The sequence below is a fragment of the Aptenodytes forsteri genome, unplaced genomic scaffold, assembly GCF_000699145.1.
Source record: "Aptenodytes forsteri isolate BGI_AS27 unplaced genomic scaffold, ASM69914v1 Scaffold16, whole genome shotgun sequence".
NCBI lineage: Eukaryota > Metazoa > Chordata > Aves > Sphenisciformes > Spheniscidae > Aptenodytes > Aptenodytes forsteri.
Window position 1 is genome coordinate 4,475,796 of NW_008794753.1, and position 17,302 is coordinate 4,493,097.

General features: G+C 52.3%; 1 protein-coding gene across 1 annotated transcript in view; it reads right to left on the bottom strand.

Moving 5' to 3' along the window:
- Positions 1-17,302, bottom strand: part of SAMD11 (sterile alpha motif domain containing 11) — a 150,135-nt gene that overhangs the window by 28,626 nt on the left and 104,207 nt on the right. Inside the window, exons 8-11 of the mRNA XM_009274246.2 lie at positions 12,372-12,402; positions 7,960-8,195; positions 7,490-7,568; positions 6,532-7,235 (exon numbers count right to left, since the gene is read on the bottom strand). Of these exons, the coding sequence (XP_009272521.2) occupies positions 6,532-7,235; positions 7,490-7,568; positions 7,960-8,195; positions 12,372-12,402 (1,050 nt within the window). The remainder of the gene's footprint in view (positions 1-6,531; positions 7,236-7,489; positions 7,569-7,959; positions 8,196-12,371; positions 12,403-17,302) is intronic.

The following is a 17,302-nucleotide window of genomic DNA, read 5'->3' on the forward strand; positions in this document are numbered from 1 at the left end:
AGAGACGAAAGAAAAAAAAAAAAAGAGGGCATTGTTAACCTGTGGAACTCACTGCTGCATGATATCATTTAGACCAAGAGATGAACAGAATTTATAGGGATGTGAACATCCATGATTATAGTGGGTAGAGGAGTTCATGAGGGGTATAAACTGTTACGCTTCAGAGCACGAAGCAACAAATTGCCAGAAAAAGTCATTGTAAAGCTGTGGAACTCACTGCTGCATGATATCATTTAGACCAAGAGATGAACAGAATTTATAGGGATGTGAACATCCATGATTATAGTGGGTAGAGGAGTTCATGAGGGGTATAAACTGTTACGCTTCAGAGCACGAAGCAACAAATTGCCAGAAAAAGTATTTCTCCCAGGGGTCTATCATGACAGAATTATCTGTTCTGTAGGCTTAAGGTTTTTTCCTGAGGCATTTGATCAGCACCATGGACGTAACCCCTTGCTGCGGCTCCTTTGCTCCTGTCCACAGCAGGTCGGATAGCGCTTCTGCAAGTGGGGTGCAACAAAACCATGGTGGGGAGCACAAGCCCGGAGAATGAGGAGTGGCCGGTTCCCCGGGGGAACGCACCAGGTCAGAGGCAAGAGGCAGAGAAAGAGGCGCAGAAAGAGCAAACAGCAAAGCCACACGCCGAGTCTCCACTAGCTAGTTGGCAAAGCCACCAGCACGGTCCAAGGTAACAGGAAAAGGACAGGATTTATAGAGGAAGTTATCATGCCAATAAGATGCTTTTAGAACAACAGCAGTCTGCACAAGCAGCAGGCAGACGCTATGTAATCATTTCCACTACATTTCCGCTCCCAGCTTCCTGCTTCCCTTCCCAGCCTCACCCTCCGCACCGTTCCTGTAGCTGCCCCACCACTTCCCCTCCCGCTGCGCCGCCTCCTCTTGGGGAAGGAGACAGCAGTGAGTGCCCTGTCTGCAGCCCACACCCCCCTGCACAGCACTGGGTAGTCGATGTGCGTCTCCCAGCGCAGCAATTATACAAGGACGATCAGCCTCCCGTGGAGAGAGGGCCAGCCACTGCTCGCAAACGCCCCTAGCAAACGGGGACGAGTCCGCGTCTCTCCTTAAACGCACGGGCCAGTGCAAACAGATGAGAGCCAACTCCAGTGCCAGAACGTCTTGGCTGGAGCCGTGGGGAGAGACAGGAGCCCTCCAAAGCCTGCTGCCGCTGCCAGCTCTACCTGTCCCTCTGGAGTAGGGACGGGGCTGTCCCTCTCTCTCCCCATGCCTCGGGGACTCGGTACACCGGCCTCCTTGCCAGCGCTTCTTACCAGCCTCAGGGTGCCCGCTGTGGGCAATAACCAGACCTTTCACACCCTCTTCACATCCTTAGTCTCTACGCCAATCTTTCCTTCTTGCAGGCACAGGGGCCTCTCCCCTCCAGCGTAAGTACCAGGCTTGCAAGATGCTCCCCGGGACAGCTCTGCCTGGCCGTGACGCACCGAGCGTGGAGAGCTCATTGCTCCCGCCTCGCCACCCTGTGCCCCGCTGGAGGCCAGGCAGCTCCTCACTCTCTTCACACCCCTTCTTCTTCCAGCTAGAAAAAGCTTCAAATACTTCTGTGTGTCTGGTAACAGCTGCAGAGAAAACGACCAGCTTTCCTGCGAACTAGACGCCTGTCAGCGCGGGAAGTGGAGGCAGAGACCACTGCCAAAGAGCCAGCAAGCACTTTCCTTCCCCTCGCCACCCCCAGCTACCAGACAGACAGACAGATGGACACGAGCCCTCATTCTCATTCCTATTGCATTCCATTTTCCAGGAGACAAACTCACAGCTGCTTATGTTAAAATTCACAAAACGCCCAAACGGCTGAGGCTTTTTTTTTTTGCCGTTTCAGGGGAGGGTTTTTCTTTCTCGGGGCGGGGGGTAGTTCTCTTTCTCCTTTTTGGAAGAGTGGCTCCAGCTTGGTAAATAGAGGAAGCGAAATTGAACTCAATTATTCCAGGCACAGTCAATGCTCGGGCGAAACACCTCCATCTGCAGCCAGAGCAAGCGTCTCTGAGGTGATCTGACTGTAACAGCCAACTGCTTTAAAATTAGGTACTTCCTTATTCCGAAAGCAAGCCAAGGATTGAATTGCAGCAACACAGTGCTCGGGAATGAATTCTCCAGTCGCCAGCCAGCCAGACCCATCCTCAGGGTTTAACCTCAGCCTGCACGGAGAGAGGCTGGTCAGTCCCTGCCAGTCACGCCTGCTCCCCAGGTCCCCACCAGCGTGGGCAGAGATTTAGCCCAAATGCTGCATTCACAACTGGCAGGGATGAGGGGAAAGGTTCAAGGCTTCCCTACGGTCTCTCTCCTGCACGCATGCTTGCGATCCTGGAAGCGCACCGAATGCGGGATCATTTGCAGGGTTACAGACATCGCCAGCAGAGCTGGGCTAGCAACTGCTTCTCCTACAGAAGCCTTTCTCCTCCGTGGTTTTCTTTCCTTTGTCTCTTCATGCCCCCAGAAGAAAGGAAGGGAGAGGTCAGGATGCACACAGATGCACACACAGTAAGCCTGCTGTGTCCAAAAGTAAAGGCAAGACAGGCCTGCTGTATGGGAACAAGAAGTATTTTCCACGTACCCACACACAGAGAAATATAATACAGCCAAAATATTTATCTCGGAGAGTTTGTTTTCCCTTCCCATTTATACCAGGGAAACAGGGACTGACTGGTGGAAATATTCTTGGGAGGGGGAAGGTAAATACCAATACTTTGGGTTCTTAAAAGCTAGAGCATGGAAACCCATTTCCACTGAAGCTAGTGGCAAAACACCCCTGTCCCCTGCAGAAAAGCCCAAAATCTCACGGTGACTGCAGAAGAGCTCAGCCCTAGTAGCTCCAAAGACTCGGTCGTCATTCTGTGTACCCCTGAAGTCAGGGTTGTGGAGCCCGGTGTTCAGGCGTCCCCCGCTGCCCTTTTGCTCCCACCTCAGCTCTGTCACCGGTCTGAAGTCCCCAGATGCAGGAATAACCCCAGGAAGGACTTCTGTAGGAGGACACAATAGCTGATTACAGTGGTCCCTTTGGCCTCACTGTGTATCTAATTTGCAACTAGTACAGGACCAGCCCTCGGCACGCTGCATCCAGTCACTGGCCCTTTCTAATTTTAAAGTCCCTAGAGCAGGAGGGCTCCTGTCCTTCCGTCGCTCCTCGGGAAGACACTGCACCGTCTGCTCCATCTCTGTGCATGGCTGCACCCGCTCGCCACTGCTCTGGCAGTTTGGAGAATGATAACAAATAGGTGCCAAGTGGCTAGAAGGGACGCGCCTTCTATTATAATAATGACATGTCACTGGATCCTGCTGGACTGCGAGGATGCATAAAGGGCAGCATCTATTCCCTGCCAGGCCTCCTCTGTCTTGCTCTATGATAAATGATGGTCCGAGAGACTGGTAATGGATTACAGAGCATTTCACCAGATGGGGCCCAGCGTGTAGGGACTGAAAAGAATCCATCGTCCCAGGCCAGCGTCTTGTAGACAGGTGTCCACGTAAAAGCCCTCACCACCCATGCCGCAACCCATTTATAATTTCCCTCCCTCCTCCTGATATCCAGCTGCTTCAGAAGAGAAGCCAAAGGCTGAACGGGTCAGGGAGAGCAACCCTTCTGGCCATCCCAGTAAGGGAAAACTCTGCTGCAAATCCAGCAGCCAGGCTGCAATGGGGCTGTCTCTGCTGCACGGAGACATGCAAGTTTTTGCTCCTGGCATCAAAGGAGACAATTCCAGGTGCCAACTGGGAGACCAGTGCACAAAGCAAACCCACTTGGAGTCAGCCCACCTACGGGTTTAATCAGTTTTGCTACCACTCTCTAACCCCTCTCCCATTCCTCCCCTGTGCATGCACCCCCTCCTTCCCGCACACCGGAGAGGGCTCGGGTCATGGAGCGGCACTGGAAGGCTTGCGTTAATTGCTCTCCAGACTACAGATCGATAGAAGGATTTTAGCCTCCTGCACACTCCATCCTTCACCTTTTCCAAAGGACGGGGCTGGAGGAGGGCGGCGGGAGGAGGAGGGGAGCAAAGCTGCTGAAACCTTGACGAGATGAGGTCATCGAGCAGCCGCCAGATCCCCAGAAGGCAGCTCAGGGAATCGACCCAGCTCTGGCTGCCTCATCGATATTCTTCCCAGTAGGGACAGAAAACAGCTCTCTGCCTCCAAAGGAGGAGCCTCCCCTTGCTGAAAGACCAGAGGAACTGCCTGAAACTCAGTGGTCATTTTCAGCCAGCCACTTCTCTCTTCTCTTCCCTCTGGCTCTTCCTTTCAGCCTGCCGTGTTACCTGCTTTGTTTAGCTGGTTACTTTATAATACCAGCCTCCGGTGTACAGCACAAAATTGCTGTTGTGCCAGGCCGAAAGAGCAGTCCTTGCGCAAAAAAGGATTACGGAAATTATCTGGCACCAGGGGAGAGGTGGGTGCAGTTCTGTCTGTCTGTCTTCAGGTAGTTTGTGTTCCCCAAGGGCCAAAGTAACACATTTTTCATTGACACACGTTACCCCAGCACACCCCACGATCCCTGCAGCATTTGGATCAATATAGCCCTCAATATTTCAGTTGCTGAACTCCCAGCTCCCCCATCGACCTGCTGTGCTGCATCGAACAAGATGCCCTGTCTTCTCAAGGCTGTTTCAGGCGAGAGCTTTTGCTATAGAGTTGTACGGTGCCTAACACAACAGGGCCTAAACTCAGTGCTGCTGTCCCGCAAACAGGCAATATTAACAGCCAGGACAACGTGAAGCTAGCCGAAAGCAAGAGAGCCCTCAGGAAAAGACCTATAGCTCTGGAACAGGCTCCACAAACCAGAAGTGCCTGGAAACTGGGCAGTGAAACACAGCTCTGATCTTTGCCGAGGCCTCAAGACACAATCGTGATATAAATTTGAAGTGATAATAATAAATGGCCTATTACAGTCACTTGCGCATTGCTGGGGGAGGGAGGAAACGCATCTACAATCCAGGCCTCCCTGCAGAGCCTCACACAAGCGATGAGCACCACAGAGCCGTGTGTTTCCCTTTTTAATGGCCAGGAGAAAAAGGCTCCTGCCACGAAGCCTCAGCAGCCCCAGGCAGCAGGAATATTTATCATGTTGGCCACCTGCCTGTCACAGAAAAATCGCTTCCTCCTTCCTGGTTGGAAGGCAGCTCTAATGAGCGATGGGCAGCCGCGTTCACAACCGCGGCAGCTCTTTGCATAGAAAACAGGCAGCCTCAGCAACAGCAACCCACATGCTAGGCCGCCCCCCCTTCTCCCTCCTCCACGTGGCAGGAGGTCTTACTACCTCCTGCTAATTGCTCAGCCAAGTAATTAGCTGAGGCAGATTTTTGGCTCTTGGCTAAGCCAGCGGGGCTGCCACCCTGCTCTGCCCACAGCAGACCCCTGGGGCAGACCAGCTACCAGGCTTTGAAACCCCACTTTGTACCACCTGTACTCCCTGCTCCCTTCTGGCTCCAGCTGTGCCTGCCTTTGCTGCCCATCTCCATAGCCCAAGGGACCGCGCCGCTGGGGACCAGAGAGCTGGCAAGGACTTCCCCGCCTGCCTGTCCCATCCAACAGGCACCAATCCAGCTATACCAGTGCCTGTGAGACTGAGAAATACACCACAGGCAGGGAAAAGAGCCCATCTACCTCTGCCCTGGAAAAGGGGCACAGCAGTGGTAACTCCGACACCTCCAAGGCCATGGGGCAGCCAGGATGTACGTCACTGCTGGGGAACTCTTGACACCCCATCCCAAAGGTGCTGTCTCACACACTACCCTGGAAATGTCCCAGATACGACACTCGGCAGGGAGGAAAATGCTGCAGCCTTAATCCTTCATTTCCCTCTCCTCGAACCACGGCAATGCGCAGAGGGAGAATCGACCGCGTGGGAACCAGCCAGCCACCCTCCAGCCCTGCACATCCCCAGTGCCATCTGCACCTCTCCCTGCAGAACAGCCTCAGCCTCGCTACCAGCCTGCGGCCTCTGCCCACGCAGGGCAGATCCAAGTCACCCTGGGAAGCTCTCCTGTTCCTTTGTCCTGCTGTATCTGGGTGTTTCTCTCCAGCCTGGCCCCTCCAATCTCCACTGCTTGGAAATGACATGAGCACAGCCCAACAGTCTTTACAGCCCTTCAGGCCACCCCTCCAGATACAATACTTCTGTCCCTTTAATTTTTGCAGCCATTAATAATTTTTGTTGCCTCTCCCTGAAGCCCCCTATAAGTTTACTGGCGTCTGTCCTGAAACATGGCTTCCAAAAAAAGCCCAAGCAATTGCAAGATCCCTTAGTCCATCATATTGCGATCTCCCTCCTCATGTGCTTGGGAGTCACTTTGTCCCTGCTGGCCCTCTTTATGACCCTTGATTTGCTTCACTGCAAATGGAGTCCTTCATACTAATTAAAAGAAGGTGCTTGGTTCCCTGCAGAGAAAAAAGAACTACAACCACACTGCAGAACAGGAAGGGGGAAGAGTCCCACTTTTAGCATGCTGCAAAACATGTCACTGCTCCAGCCAGTAACTCAGCGACAGGCCCCCATGCACTCACCTGCATGGAAGTACGGGCTCATCGTGTAAGGGAATCCAAAGGGCAGCGGCTGAGGCGGTGGGATGGAGGCTGGCGGGAGATATTTCACCTCATTTTTGTTGATGCCTGGGCCAAGCAAATGGCTGGGGGACTCGGCGCTCGAGGAGCTGCAGGGAGCATTTTGGCCAGCAGCCGCTTCACCCAGCTCCTTGGCCCCTTCGCAGACTTTGCCCGTCTCTTTGCACTCCTTAAGCTCAGTGGCTGAGCTGCTGCTCTCAGCCTTCAGGCTCTCCGGCTTCTCGTCGCTCACATCCGCGTCGCTCTCAGAGTCCTTCATCTCCTCATCGTTACAGTCTGGCACCCCATCCCGCGCCCGGGGCTCCGCCAGCTCCTTGGCCTCGCTCAGCCCCTGCGGCTCAGCGCGGTGGTGTGCCGATTTCCGGCTGCCCCGCCGGGGCTGCTCCTTGGGCGGCGTGGCACTGCTGGGGACGCTGGGGTTGAGGGAGAGCAGGGGAGTGTTGTTGTGCCTCAGGACCAGCATGGCGTTCCTCCGGGAGAGCTCCTCCCGCAGCGGGTGGCCCTCGGGGATGTCGTGCACGTTGCGCAGGGCCGGGTGGTCTGGGGGCAAGCCGGGATGGAGGCTCAGCGGGTCACCAGCCATTAGCCTTTGCCTGTGGAGATTCTCCAGCTCCTTCTGGCGGATGATCTCGGCCGACATCTCCAACCTAAATTGGGAGAGGCAGAGAGGGAACGTCGTGGGGGGGGCTCTGCGAGTAACTTGCTAACCCCCAGCCATGCTGAACCAGAGCTTGCGGGATCAAGGTGTCGCCTCCACACCCGCACGTTGTTTCCATTGGTCTCACATGGACACCGCTCTGTCACCTGTGCACAGCTCATCCAACACAGCACCCCTACTGCTAGGAAAGGGAAGGAAAAATCCAACCCAAGCCCAGGCAGGCTAGCCCTCTACACTCTTTACCTTGCCAGGTTTTGCTTTCGTAGCATCTCTTGCTGCCGTGCAAACATCTCCGCTTGTGCCGGCTGTAGGAACCCGTAACCTGGGGACAGGGAGAACAATAATATGAGGTTATTAATCTCAGCATTGACTCTTTGCTAACTCAGGGCCAGCTCCCCAGAGGGCTAACTGAGCAGGAAAGGGCAGCTGAGAGCTGCCTTTCTGTTCTAGAGCCCATCTATTCCCTCACTCCCAAGGCAGCGCAGCCTGCTGCTGAAACAGGGGACCAGGGAGGCTGGTGGGGATTAAAAGAGCGAGCAGCCAAGGCAGCCTGCTCCTATCACTGCAAAACAAGGGTGGAAGTCAGCACAACAGTAACGGGGAAACACAGAAAATGCGTCTGGGCTGTTTGGCTAAAGGACAGTTTGTCACAGCCTGCATCTTCGCTCTACCCACTTCCCCCGGCTGATCGCAAGCATTCCTCATGCGCTCACCTGGTGTCTGGCACAGAGCCGAAGGCACCCCAAGGAAAGGAGGTCTCAAGTGGGGCCCCAGGGCAATATGGGGCGCATTCTGGGGTGAAAGCAGAGGCGGTGGGTGGGATATCTCCCTGCAGAAATCAGAAAATAAATTCATGTTGAAAACCTGGAGGCTCCATCCACAGTGCCCAGAGGGCCCTGGCTCAGGAAGAACATCCCTTCTGCAGATGACCTGCATTCTGTGCCAGAGGCTGTTCTGAGAGAGAGATGCCTAGTCAGCCATATGCAAAACTTTTAAAAGGGAGAGAAAAAAAGAAAAGAAGCAGAACCAGAAGGGGAAGAAAGCAGCCAGGACTCCATAGGTCCCACATACTTCCCACCTTGATATGTGGCCTTTCAGCTGGGCTGTTCAAAGGGGTTTTGGCCGCCCAGGGCTAGCAAAGGCAACGCTGAAGATGCTGCATCTGCCTGTCCCCTCAGCAAGCTTAGGTTTCTATCTCAACTACCTTACAACTGAAAAGGCATTCCATATTTTGGGAGCTGGAGAGTGGGTTTGGGAAGATTTGAAGGCATCGCTGGCATGCCTTGTAAAAAAAAAAAAAAAAATAAAAAATCACTGTCCTAGCTGGGACAAAGGGTGATCTTTAATTCTGGAGAGAAAAGCTGTAAGTGAGGCAGAGAAAGACACAGACAGGAGAGATGGGGAAAGGGATGTGAGCAGGAAGTGCCACGGGGTCGGTGGAAAGGAGTACTACTGGAGAAGGGGTGGGTGATGCTGGCCAGAATGGGTAGAGCAGATGTCAAGGTGGGAAGTAAGCTGGAAGAGGCAGGTTTGAGGGGTGGAGAAGAGGACAATGCCTGGATGCAAGTCAGGTAGCACTTGCTTGCTTGCGGGGTGGGGGGAAGCAGGAAGGGAATAAGAGCCAAAGTCTCTTCCATTAGTCAAATCTGCCCTGGGAGCCTGCAAGCAAATCTCTGCTTTCCGGCTGCGTGTCTCTTAATTCCTTTTGATGGCCACTTACAACATTATTACTTTCACCGGGGCATCTAGAGGCAAAGCCAAGTGCTGTGCCGTTTATTTTCATTTTACAATATCTCCCTATAAAATCTGCTTCAGGAGAGACTGGAGGGCAAGAGAAAGGGAGCAAGAAGGTGCATGTGACTTTGCAACAAACAGACCATACGCCCAACCATGCTCCCCCTTTCAGTGGGGGGATGACGTGCGAGCGTGGGATAATGTAAGAATCCCAGCCATCCATGCCCCCATCCCACACATCCCCACAGGGGATGGATTACCACCATGGCTCATGAAAAGCCAGACAAGGACTCTTTGGGGATGAGGTGGGCAAGGAAAGGATTCCTGTCCTTTCCCTAGATCTTCCCAGCATAGTTTTATCCTCATTCTATGCAACAGCCACTACAAAACACTGCCACACGCTGATCCGCAGCACAGAACGGGCTGAGATTCCCCTCCGAAATGCCTCCTTCTCCCTACCCCTTGCCCATCTGCCTGTCTCTGCCTCCCCCCTTCCCGTCTGTCTCTACTCCCCTTCTCCCCTTCCCCTGGCTGTCTCCGTCTCTCCTTTCCTCCTCCTTCCTCCCCTAGCTCTCCTCTAAACTAATTGCACAGCTCGCTGTGTCTGGAGGAGAGCCACAGATCGATCCGTCGCTGTTGAAATGTTAATGCTAATCGTATAACCGCTCCGCCAGCACCTCGCACTTCAGTGGCAGCTCCAATTAATCTCAGGTAACGCAGCGCGTGACCTTCGGCTCAGAGCCGGGGCAGCAGCCAAGCGATGCTTATGTAATTACACCATGAAGTGTGTAATCACCTGCCCTAATCCCCGAGGCCTCACAATTAGCCGAGGCCTCGGTCGCTGGGCTGCCAAGTGCTTTGCCACCCCGGACAGCCTGCAGATGAATAACGGACAATTAAAGCGGCATGACGGGGGCTAGGAGGTGTCCGTTCGATCGTAATTAGCTGTAATCATGGGGAGACGAGCCTGGCAGACGTGCTGTTCGTTTTATAAGAAGCAATTTAGGAAATCAAGTCGCTTTTAACCATTCCATGGCCAGGCAAGCGGTGGCCGTGCCCTCCCTGCCTTTTACAAATGCAGAAAAGGGGATCCTGTACGCGAGGTAACAATGCACAGAAGCCCCAGGTGCAGGCTGCACACAGAGAGTTCAGAAGGAAATGCTAAAAACAAAGAGAGCTTCTTGATTTTGGCCAAGAAGAGACAATCTGTGCCCAGAAAGCATACTGTTTGATGGGGATCAGGACTGGACACTGGAAAATAAAAGGTTGTCCCTTTTGGTGGCAGCTCAATGTTAATCAGAGGCTATTTTTATGCTTTAATGTTGCACTACAGGGCCTAACTTTGACCCCTAAGGAACTCACATCTGCTCAAGACCCTGCACTTCATTCCCTCTGTCCTCTCATCAGAGCTGTGCAGCTCCCCTGCCTTTCGGGGCCAGGGATCAACTCATTCTTCAGACTGGCCAGTGAGTGGTGCCCCGGCTGGGGAAGGGGGGATGGTGGGACAAAGCAATTGCTGCGGGACCTGATCGCGCTGCCACGCACACGGCTGAGCACAGCAGCCCGCAGTGGCTCGGAAGGGGCTGGAGGTAGTTGTAAGAGGGGCTATAAGAAACACATCAGGAGCGACTTCGAACGTGAGAGGTCAGTCGCTGCTTATGTTACACACACAACACATGCTGGGGACGAGTCCAAAGGTTTAGAAAATTCAGGGAGACAGGAAGCACACGGAGCGACTTCGAACGTGAGAGGTCAGTCGCTGCTTATGTTACACACACAACACATGCTGGGGACGAGTCCAAAGGTTTAGAAAATTCAGGGAGACACATTTACACATGCTGTCATCATGCCTGCCTGACACAGCAGACCACACGGACACCCCAGCGTCATTCTCTCAGCAACACTGGAGCTCTTCACCAAACATGCACATAGGGCAAAGCTGCTGGGTGAGGCCAGATAAACAGGACCAACCAAAGGTCCCGCAACTGGCACCGTTGCACCCGTGGAGTCTGTGGCCTGAAGTCAGAGAAGGGAGGCTGCATACGGCCAAACAAGGAGTCATTGCACCTCTCCTGCCATCCCCCTAACGCTCAGCGTCAGTCCCCAGCAGTAGGTAACTTAAAAAGAAAGCAGGTATGCTCACAGATACTTGGGTGCAAGGGACTCTTCTCCCTGCAAGCACACTGATACTCCCTAGCTCATGCTGCAGAGCCCCCGAGGAGCAGTGATTCACACCGCCTGCATTACCACAAAGGACAGACGCTTTCTGCTGTCCCGCAAACCCAGCCTCCTGACCGTCCAGGCGGGGAACCTGTTGAAGCCTGCCACTGCTCCCTTCCAGCCCATCTGCCTGATCCTTGGCATGGAAACCTGGCACAGGAGGGAGGGAGGATGACCAGGTTGTGTCCTGGCACAGAGCTGGGAAGCCCTCCCAGGCTGCCTAGTACAGATACAGCCAATTGCTTCCAGGCAAGCTCGGAAATGAACTGGCAACCCCAGAGTAAAAAGCCCCAGAGACCTTAACAAAGGCTACTGTGCTTTTAGACAGACGTGCACCAAAACACCAATCCTTGCATCCTTTCTCAGGTACGTATCAGCCTTCAACCCCCCCATTTATTTCCTTCCTCCTCTTCTTCCACCTCTCAGAGTAAGGGCTGAAATACAGTTTCATACTCTGAGAATGCGAATTTAGCCCTTGGCAATTACATCTGATAAGCCTTAAGGACAACCTTACCTTGCAGAGAGCAGTTCTGTGTTACTGCATATTCTTTCCCCCACCCTCTTTTTTTTTCCCCCTAATATGCCAGCTGGAGGCTTGCGAGCAGGGTATTAGGGGATTTGCACTGCATGCTGCTAAATTTGATATGTCCTTTAACAGGAGACAAATGGTTCACGAGGCTTAAAAAGTATCGACTTTTCTTTAACAATAAGCACTAATGGCCTTCAAATAATCAATATTTAAAGTCATTATGGGGTTACACATTATACTGTTAAAACCAAGCCTTTCACTTTAACCCCATCATATCCTCCCAAGCCCAGAGCTGTGATTCCCCCTGACTCACTCCAAGCTCAAAAGGAAGGCTCGGAGCACAGGCTGTGACTGGAGATGTGAGAGGGTCAGGAAATGCAGATTGAAACCGGCAAGGCATGGAAATAAATTTAGAACGGATGGCAGAGGGGAAAAAAAAGAATGCATGAAAGCTCTGCTTTCTTCTGCTTTGCATTTGATAGGAAGAGACACTTTAAACCTGAGGTAATAGGCAAGCAGCGCTCAGCTCCTTGCTGGTTCGCCATCCGCAGACACTGTCTCTGCCAGGAACGGAAAATAAATAAAATGAAAGGGCTTTCTAAAAATGGTGTTTGGGATTTCCAGGCAGAAAGAGACACGTACTGGCGCTGCCCTTCTAGGGTAGCAATGAGGCCTGGACACAGAGAGGATCTGGTTTATGCTGCCAGGGGAAATTGCTCCCTCAAAATCCAAACCAGTGCTAAAACCAAATTAGTTAAATCAGGTCAAGCTCTTTGGCCTTTGCTCTGCATAACATTCAGCCAGCTGGGATCTGGGGAGGAATTCTCCCAGTGCAAAAATCAGAGAAAGAGGGATACAGCATTCAGAGCAGAGAGGGGGATGCGAGGCTGGAATAGGTAAGAGTAGGAGAGAGAATGTGTCCAGAGAGGACAGGAGAATGTGCCCAAGGAGCACAGGAGTGAAAAGGAAAGCCTCCGCGATGCAGGGGGGAGGAATCAGGTGGCGAAAGAAAAAATGGTAGCAACATCAGATGGAAAGAACCCAATCCAAAAATCCTTGCTGGGTATTTCAGGCACATCTCTGTACAGAGAAAGGCCTCTGGCTGATGCATAATGTTTGTCAGCTTACTGCAACGGAAGGGCAATGAGTGCATCTTTGAGATTCTGTGGCTCCCACTCCCAGAACACTCTAGCCAAATGGCTCGGCTTCCCGGGACCCCAGCAGATCAGGATGCTGATGGCATCTCATGCAGGCAGTATTTCTTGCTCCTTGGCATTCCTCCTGCCTTCACCTCATAATTGTCTATGGTCCCGGAAGATGACTTGTGTCCCTAATGCTTCTTATAGACAGTACCAGAGACAGCTGAATGCTACTACCAAAGCATCTGCCTCAACACTTGCCCTTTCTCTGACTATAATCTGCCTTCCCCTCCTGTGAGAGAGAAGCAGGTTCTCCCACACAGACCCCATGCCATATACTGTACGCATGTGCAAAGGCTCCTAGGAACTCATAACACAGAACTGATGCATCATATTTAGCCACCAAGCTTCACCACACTAATCACACTATTAAGCAGCTCATCCAGCCTAGTCTGAGGACCTCTGCAATCCCTTCCATTTGCAGGGTATAAAAGTTTTTCCCTAAAGGGGGGTGAATGCAAGCGTTCCCTAGGCTTCACACACACTAGCCTGCTCTGTGAGAAGCAGTCTGCTCAGCTCAAGAGTACAATCAGGAGTGGTTTCTGCATCAGGAGATGAGCACCCTGGGTAAGAACATGCCAGGCTAAACGACCCCAGCAAAACCAAGTACATCGCCAACAAATTTTGGAGGCAGGATCCAAGGAGCAGGATCCAAGCAACTCTGCATCTCTGCAGGGCTCAGCCACCTGCCATTTTTGCAGGAGACAGAGCAGTTTGGAGATGGGAAGTACTCCAGGCTGGAGTAGTTGCAATGACACCTTTTAGTTGTACCTCTTCCAAGTCTTTTTATAACACTGAACTCAACAATCTTTTCAAGCAAACCACCAGGTCCTGGTGCTCTATAATCCAAGTCTGAATCAATCTAGAGAAAGATCTAGGAAACCAAAACCATGAAACCAAATGGATTCTCAAGCCTGCAGCTTGAGTCCACTTCTGGCAAGGCATACCAGTTTTACTAACTCGTTTCGACAGATGAGGAAGCTAGAGCAAAGAGGTAAAGGGACTGTTACTCCGCTAAAAGGACCTCGGAACCTGGTCTAAGAAAACCCTTATTCAGTGTGTCTGTGTGCACAGGTGTGTGTATCGTCCCCTTCAGAGCCAGTACCCACCTGCCTGCCTTGTGCTTAGTATCATTAAACCTACCAGCCTGTTTCTGACCAGCAAAGATGGATGCTAACTAGTTGACAAATGTCTGAACGTACCTATCTTCCCAAGTGTTCCCTAGCTCAGGCTCATCACCCACCTCTTCATACCTGGAAGCTAGAAAACTGTATACATAGTTCCCACTAGCAGGCCAAGGTCTCTGCATTCCTGTCTTTGCAAAAACAGCAGCCCTACCCTGATAAATAAAACTGGGTCACCAATATGGGTTTTCCCCCCCTTGCTTTGCCAGGCATCGTGGCTGAAGTCTGGAGTGGCTAATTATTCTTGCCCACAAAGCTGCTGCACTTGAGAGCTGACCTGATCCCCACAGATCTCCCGAAAGGAAGCTGAGATGGAATTTTAACACCATGCCAAACAGTTCGCATCCCCCTGCATCATGCGTTATTACTTCTGCTCCTGGGAAAGGAGATGACGTAAATCTACCTACAGTTTGCCGACGTACATGAGCCAGTTTCTCCATCGCCTTCTCCTCTGTCAGTGCCTACCTGAACCTTTTAAAATTTCTATACCTTCATAATAAAGGTGCACAGAGGCTGCTTTGATTTACCCTGTTGACAAAGACCATAGCAGCCAAGTACAAAACCCAACAACACCATGCTCCCAAGGAACAGGGAAAATGGGAGAAATTAACCCATACAGTGCTCTACTGCTTTACAATACACAGCCATGGCTTCTCCTGGCATACCTAAAAACACCCGTGGTGCTTTGGCAAAACAGCAAGAAACAGTTTGCACGTGACAGCTCCAACCAGGCCATTTTTGAGTGGGAGCAGAGTGATACGTGCTGATCCTTAGCGACACTCAGGTGGCTGCAGACCTCTGGGGAGAAATAATGATCACGTGAACTAATGTCTAGCAGACTTACCAAGTCATGACTATGGGGCGTAGTTGTAGCTTCCCGTTTCCCAGCCGGACTCCCCAGCTCTGCTAACCGAGGATTAGCACACCCGAGAGCCCAGCCAAGGAGGCAGGCCACACAGGGCCTTCTCACACCCTCCTTGTGGGAGCAGATGGCTGCAGAAAAAACAGGCAGTCTGGTCTGCCATGCCTTGGCATGGTGGTAGAAGGAAGCACGGGACGTGTCCATCCAGGCCCACCATGGTGACGTTCCACGTGGTTTGTCTCAAACCAAGTAGCTCCTTGGAGAACTACTCTAAATGCCCAGGCATTTAGAGCAGGTCCTGTGCGTACGCTCCGAGGTGGGAGCAGTGTGGGAAAACAAAACCAGGGCTGATAACATGCTATGAGCCTTGTTTCAGTGCACAAACTCTTGGACAGAAATGAGACTAGAGAGTACGTATCACAGAGAAAAAGACAGCTTCTTTGTTTCGTTCCCACCAACATAGCCACAGGCTAGTCTTGCTTATAGGCAAATAACTAGACCTTTACAAGTGGGTGCAAATATCCTTGCTCCGCGCAACATGCCACATTATACTTGCTCTTTGAACTGAGGTGCTCAAAGGCCTTCCCAAACATTGAGTACAACCTGCTTTCAAAATGAGAACCACTGTCACCGCGCAGCAAGGGAAACTGAGACACAGAGTGACTCCTGCAAACTTCATCCAAGGTCCCACAGATACTTCTCTCAACATCAAAGGCAGGTTGTGCCCCTATGTGTTCCTTTCCCTCACCTCACCAGGATTTCCCTCTCACTTATGCCGATGCAACTATACATAGGGCTACTTGGAGAACTGAATCAAGATGAAAAGTAGCGGTCTTTTACAACCATAACTCCTGGCCTTCAGTCTCTGTCCCTTGAGCTAGCGAGTAACTTCTCTCTCCCTCCCATAACTGGGGAGAAACACCCGCCCTAACTCCAGTCCTCTGCTTAAACTGCCAGATAACGCCCTCTTCGCAAACGATTTAACACTTCCTGGCCTAGCCCAGCTCCATTAGCTAGAACACCTGTCTGGCAGCGGCAAGTACCTCTGGATTTGATACATATCTAATTCATTTTCAGTTTGCCCCTCCTATGTGCAGCACCTTCCCATAAGCAACCTCCACCCTTCCGTACGTGCCTTTTCAGCCAGGCCTCCGGCTGGCCTGGCACTTCTCCAGGCCACACATAGCTGGAGAAATTTTCCTGATGACTGGCTGCACTGAAACTCGTCTATCTCTGCATTCCCCACAGGTCTGCCTACAATCCACGTGGACTGGGTTGGATTTTACAAACTACGCCCTGTAGGAGAAAGGCTTACCAGGTCTGCCCAGCCCCTACACATTGCAAACCCACTGGTCAGAAAGAAGGAAAACCAAACAGGATCTCCAAGGCTATAAATACGGGGCAGGGGGGGAACGACTCTGAACCCAACACATGCATACGCCTGCTGTAGAACTAATATTGCAGCCTGCTGCCTGCCCCCACCCCAAGATGAAAGCCAAAAAGGTCTAGATACTAGAGCCTTTCGTGGCTTGTCCTGTGATACCCAGAGCCTTTGTGTCCCCGTGGCTGCCAGGCCCTCTCCTGCCTCTGCTATCCTTCTCAGAAACGCACGCAGCTTTAATTTAATATCCTTCTGAAGTTCTTGATTGCGGAGGGAATCGCTTATGGCACAGAGCAAGATAAATGAGCTAGAATATCCGGGGGGGGGAACACGGACACAGAGGGAAATCAACTTTCCAGCACTCCTATCAGTGGTAAAGGGAAGCAATGCCTCCTCCTTCCTCAAAAAAAGAAAATTTCTTCTCTTCCTATTCCATCCTAGAGCATTCGTTCTCTCTCATTATCTGGGGATGCTATAAAATGCAAACTTAAACATCTTAACTTGCTCTGTGCCAAAGAACAGGTTAGAGTCTAGCACCTGCTCTGGAGATCCAAGGCAGGATTGGGATCGCTCCCACCAGCCAGACAGTTGCCAACCTGGATGCGAACGTGTATGTGCACAAGCACAAATCACCTCCCTTTGGGTACAGACATCCCAGCATGTGGCAGGCACACACGCAAAGCCACGCTTTTGCACCTGCATAACACCCAAGGGTGCAAACGCCTAGGGAGACGTTAAACACGTTACCGGGGCAAATCAAACCTGCCCACCCCCACGGGCACTGCTACCCTCACCCAGGTGCACCCTCCCCTCCCGGACCCTTACGGCACCCGTGCACACGCCTTTCCAGACTGGCTCTGAGGGTGCACACCGGCCCGAGAGCCCCCGCTGGGCGGGCTCGCATGCATCGCCCCCCCCCCCCCCCCCCCGCCGGCCCCCCGCGGGGG